This window comes from Cynara cardunculus (assembly GCF_001531365.2).
Source record: "Cynara cardunculus var. scolymus isolate 2C chromosome LG 12, CcrdV1, whole genome shotgun sequence".
NCBI lineage: Eukaryota > Viridiplantae > Streptophyta > Magnoliopsida > Asterales > Asteraceae > Cynara > Cynara cardunculus.
In genome coordinates, this window is record NC_037539.1 from 30,198,609 (window position 1) to 30,204,543 (window position 5,935).

At 34.4% G+C, this 5,935-nt stretch overlaps 1 protein-coding gene across 1 annotated transcript; it reads left to right on the forward strand.

Annotated features, from left to right (window-relative positions):
• Window positions 1–2,940: 2,940 nt before the first annotated feature.
• On the forward strand, window positions 2,941–4,505 carry LOC112523427 (dof zinc finger protein DOF1.4). Its single transcript, XM_025133024.1, has one exon. It carries the CDS (start codon window positions 3,001–3,003, stop codon window positions 3,922–3,924), a length of 924 nt encoding a protein of 307 aa, XP_024988792.1. The 5' UTR covers window positions 2,941–3,000; the 3' UTR covers window positions 3,925–4,505.
• Window positions 4,506–5,935: the final 1,430 nt, after the last annotated feature.

Genomic DNA, 5,935 nt, shown 5'->3' on the forward strand with positions numbered 1-5,935 from the left:
AATTGTCACCAAGTTCGCACATGAGGCTTAACATCAATCAATTGAGAGGAACCCAGATAAAAAGAAGCTCTTAACTAAACAACTAAAGAAGCTTGAACAAACCAAAGTACACAGAAGCTCTTAGTTAAAAACAAAGTGGGGATGATAAAGCAGAAGACGACCAATGAAAACGAAAGTAGTTCAAAGAGAACTTTAGCATGGATGAACAAGCAGATAACGCTCAAGGACCAGAAATTATGTGCTGGCTATCATCTCCACTTTGTTTATAACTATAGGTGGTGGTTATGAAATTCCCCCATTGTCGCACCTGTAGATGCCAAAAATGATCCGGTGGCTATAAAATTTCCATTCTTTTGCCACTTGTAGATGTCGTACGGTGCCTCAGCTATGGTGAGATGAAAACCATTGATGAGTGCTGAAGAAGAAATATAAATGATTGAGAAGAATAAAATCATGGATTGTTATTTACTATAATAATATAATATATATTAAGAGAATTTAGAGATTAACATTAATTAATGAAAGATAATTGATTTTTTAAGCACAATGTCCTTCTTGGATTAAAGATGGAAGAATAACTAAATCCATTCGATGAAAGTGATTGGATGGGTTAGGTTGGTTTTTACGGTTTCAACTTTTAGTTCCTGTATTGTTCGTTGTAAGGAAATACAACCTTGAAATCATGTTGCTCAAAGTCCAATAGAAAAGTGCGACGATGAGCAAGCAACAAAACGATCTATGTATAATTCAGACCTAAAAAAAATATTATTGTAATCGTTCCCCGTAGCTAGTCTTCCTTTGCTTACATGACCATTTTACCAAATTCCAACTAATATTATTGTTTTTAGGATAATTAAAATGAATTTATTTGTAACAAATTTTAATCTCATAATTTACCGACTCAAAAGAGTGAAAGACGTGGTTAATTTTAATTAAAATATGACCATGCATTTATTAAATATCAAAAGCCATCCAACTTCCCACTTTAATTTGGAATCAATTATTCAATATGATTTATTAGCAAATAATTATTGCATACTAGCAACCGGTTCTGTACTTAACCCACTATAAATACCCACCAAAGCAAGTTAATAATATTGTGTGCATGTGGTGCATTTCCCAACCAACACCTATTGCAATTGTAATTATGTATAGGCCATTCATCCCACATAAATGTCTAATTAATACGAGGCACCATCAGTTTGCTTAATGACATGATTGATGTTATTGTAAACCATAAGTCTTAATCAATTAGCATAATGGCATCCTTAACTTATTCTCTTTGTTGTTTATTGTGGACAAGGTTTTAACTTTTTCTCTCATTTTTGTAGATAATATAATATAAATTGTTCTAAACATATATCGTATTTTTGAATTAAAAGAATAAACTTAATTAATAATATTTTTCTTTTTATATAATCATACACCCATAAGAACAAATATCAAAGTGCTAGTCATGGCTAATTCTACATATACGAATATATTATACATGCATGATCCATACGTAGGTACATGTACATGTACATGTACATGTACATGTACATTAATTACAACTTCCATTGGTCAAAAGCATCCAAAAATGACTACTTAATTATATGAATAAACCCCTTTTATCGACATAAAGCTTTCAGACTTTAGAGGCATTGTTTTGCTTAATTAGGCTTGAAGAAGTGTAGGAACCCAACCACAAGGGTGGTGCCTGATTGGTTTGTGCTTGACTCAAAATGTCAAAAGTGTCAGGAGGTCCTAGGTTCAAATCCAAGAAGGAACAAAAATCCCCTTGTGGCCACGGAAGTTCAAATGCGGTGACTCCGGGCTACCTGCAAAGCAGGTGGTTGTCCTGGTATTAGTCGGTTCGCAAAGCGGATTGGATATCCAGGTTAATCAAAAAAAAAAATCTAGGACCCCGGTCATGTCAAAAATGATTATTAACCAAAATTAAATGTAACAATGTCATATTGTTATTCTATATATTTAAAATATAGTTATACTTCTATCTCAATCATGAAGAATAATTCATATTTGATACAATGTCGAAGCAATTATATATTTTTGTATTTCGGAACTTGAGGAAAGTATTTATCAAGTCTGTTTATGAAGAACCAAAGTTATTCTTTTAGACAAGATTAACTAGCTAATCTTAAGTGTACAAAAATACAAAATTACAAGTAATGGTGAGCAATTTTCATCATATCATAATCTATTAGAATTTAATCGAAGTAATACATCCGAGAAATTTGAAGAGAAGAATATAACTATTATGTCTTATAATCTTCACATATGTATGTGTATTTCTTCCTAATCTAATGATTTTGGACGTGTCTCTACTAAAAAAATGCACTACGAAAATATACCACAAGAAACAAATGGGGTTTTGCAACGACTTTTATCGTCGTTAAAGTGCATTTATCGTCACAAACGCTTTATAGAGACGACATGTGGTCGCTATAGTTTGTGGATGAAACCTTTTGTCGCTAAAGCTCACTTTTCTTAGATTTGTTAGGACCACTCTTAAAAAAGAACACAATTGTGAACGTGATGAATTAATTGGACCCCTAATCCTATCTAAACTGCAATCTTAATTCTGCCAACATTCACGTGAAATTAATTAAAGTAGGACTTAATTTCCTGACATCTCTAACTCTCTACAAATAAAATAAATACAACACATACCTGTTCCTTGTCTGCTTACTGTTTGTTGCAAAGATTACAAGCTGTTTATAATTAAACTAAAAGAGAATTTTAGAATCCTCCAACTCATCTCTTCAATTCCTAAGGAGTGGCCACAGGTTTACTCTTTGTCTCAATTATAAGCTTTAAAACATTGGAACGTGACTCACCCCTTTTGTTTTCTAGCATTTGGAAGGAGGATCTATGTCTATCTTTGTGCTTATTTTTTTATTTTCTTCTTCACCCAGCTCTAAAGAAAGAAAAAACTTTTTCTTTTTCTCTTTTTTTCGTAATTTTCACAATTTTTAGTTAGATGAGAAGAAAGTATTGATGGCTTCTGCAGCTCGTATTACAGAAAAACCAATTGCTCATCAAAATCAGCAGCAGCAGCAGCGGCAACAACCGATCTTGAAATGTCCGAGATGCGATTCTTCCAACACCAAGTTTTGCTACTACAACAACTACAGTTTATCACAGCCAAGGCACTTTTGCAAGGCCTGCAAGAGGTATTGGACAAGGGGTGGCACCTTGAGAAATGTTCCGGTGGGTGGTGGCTGTAGGAAGAATAAGAGAACCAAGAGAATATTGACCACCACTATTACTACTAGTCATGCTGCCACCACCTCAGTAACAGTTGGTCATCATCCTAACCCTACTTCTAACCCTAATCTTGATCATATCGCTTCTTCCACACACCCAGATAACAACTTCAACCCCTTGTTTGGGTTATCAGAACAGAACTCCAAATACCCAACATTCGATACTAGGGTTTCCCATATAACTGATACTGATGTTACCAAGTATAATCGTCTTCACCCTCATATGAGTGCTTTCGGGTTAGGGTTTTCATCACCTGATCCTGGGGCAACTGTAGTGGCTAATCATGCTCACGATTCAATATCACTTGTTTCAAGCTACTCCTCCATGATCGGTGGTGGTGCCACTTCTACCTGCACTACTAATCCTATGATGGCTTCATTTTTAGCTTCCAGCCTTCAGCACCAACCAAGATTTCTAGGGTTTGCACCCTACGGAGATGGGGGTGGTTCAGCAGTGAATGATGCTCAAATGGCAGGAACCAAAAGCAGGATGGACTGGAATAATCATTTTGATGGTCAAAATCATAATGATCAAATCAAAGCCGTAGAATCATCTGATCCAACTTTTTTGTGGAACACAAGTACTGGTGGTGATGGTGGAGAGTGGTTTGATCCTACAAGCAATATATGTTCCTCGGTTCCTTCCTTGATCTAGCCAAAAAAACCAATTTTTATTGTGTTTCCTTCCACTGGTTTTTTCTACTTAATTGGCCTTCCTTCTTTTATTTGCTTCTCCGGAATAACTTGGTCAGTTTACTTTGTGGAAAAAAGCACTGATGGGAGGAGATTGGATCGGAGCAGTCATGTCATCTGGCAAAAGAGATTTCAGCCTTCCAATTTTTTTAGTGATCAAGGTTGGAAAAGCATTACTGATTTTGCGCTTAGAGGAACCTCGGATCCTCTCATCTTTTCGGCCCAAGTGTTCTCATCAACCAACTCAATCTACCATTGAGAAACTGGGTGCAACATCCATGATCTGGTGAGTTTGTTCTTTCATTTTCTTTTGTATAAAAGTAATTCTGCTCTATATCCTTAATTATAAATTGTGTTTGGGGTGCACGGTAGGGTTTACAGAAAGCATAAGTTTCAGACATCATTTCAAGGCTTTTCGGTTTGGGTATATTGGTATAGAAAAGAGGGATATATGTTCATTTTGTGGGGAGTTTGAATTCAGATATCTTAATTGTTCCTATTGGGTATATGTTGGATGTTATAATTTATAATCATTTTATTGATATATTGAACATATATGATTGTATACTTTTAAAACGACTGACAAACTGATATTTAGATTTGATCTCACGTTGTAAATTTGCACTAGCCCTGCCTCTACATGGGCAGACATTATGATTTAAATTTGAAGTCATAACTTGAGAGTTGCATAGATACATTATAAGTCTGTACATCTTATTACCTGACAGTTCAATTCTTTTTTTGGTAATTATGTCTTTTCTCTTGTCTAATTGCAAGTTTGCATAAAGTTAACCAGGAAAACGTTGGAACCATAGAGTATATTTTACCAGTTTCTTTGTAATATGAAAAGCACTTGAATAACGTATAGTATGTGAGAGTATATGTGGAACCCCATCAGGTTATTGTTCAAAAGAGCGTAAAAGAATGGTAAATAAAAAATGTTTAAGTATACTGATATAAGACTCCAACAACGTACATTTCAGATTTCTTTCAGAAGAGAACTCACACCGGCCCAACGACATTAAGTTAATGGTCGTTATCCACCCATTCCCTCTAATTCATTTGGCTCAACTTAAAAAGTCCCCAGCTAATTCCATCACTTTGCAGTCGGCAATGAGAATGATTTTATTTATCAACAAATCAAAATGGAATGCATAAAAGTGTACACTGGTGATGTACCCTTTTACAGGAAAAGAGCCAAGAACCGGAGATTATGACCTCCAGTAGTTCTTGAAATTCGAGAATGCTGGCTGGAATCGCAGTCTGCAGGTAGTAACTAAACTCAATAACATATTGACTAGAGAGTGTGTTAGGTCTTCTTTAATTTTTATCAGTGGTCTTTAGATCTTTGCCCTAACTATCACAAACAATTTATACGAAATGTTTGCTTTTACCTAAATTAAAAAGTCTAAATCTTTCTTATCAATGACTTAATATTACCTCAAATAAGTTAGGTCTTCTGACCTGTTTTTATAGTAAGAAACTACAACAGAAATTAAATACGGTTTTATAAGTGGTTTTTTGCAATATGCAAGTGTGTTTTTGCTTATGTCTTTTAATGCTAGCTATTATTACCAAAAAAGTAAAACAAAATCAAACGATTTACAAACCTATATAATATCATATGCAATGCAACTATATATCAGTAAACCGTAACCATTTTTTGTTAACTTAGGGAGCACACATCAATTTAAAGGGTATGTGTGTTTGAGACCCGTGAAAGAGTACCCACATCGTCGACATGATAGAGCAGGTGCATGCACACTTTTTCCGATCTTTTTACGGCTATGTTGGGCAAATTAATTGATAAGTTAGCTGATTACTAATAAGTTAGCGGTATTAGCTAGCTGATGGCGGATATGGTAATAGATGAACAAATTATGTTTAGCAAAAACTAACTGATAAGCATATAAAATGATTAAAAATGACATCTTGAAAAATTAATTAATTACAATATTATAATATAATTAAAA

Bases quoted from the DNA above. Each gene is read 5' to 3' on its own strand.
- LOC112523427 (XM_025133024.1), top strand. From the start codon at position 3,001: ATGGCTTCTGCAGCTCGTATTACAGAAAAACCAATTGCTCATCAAAAT.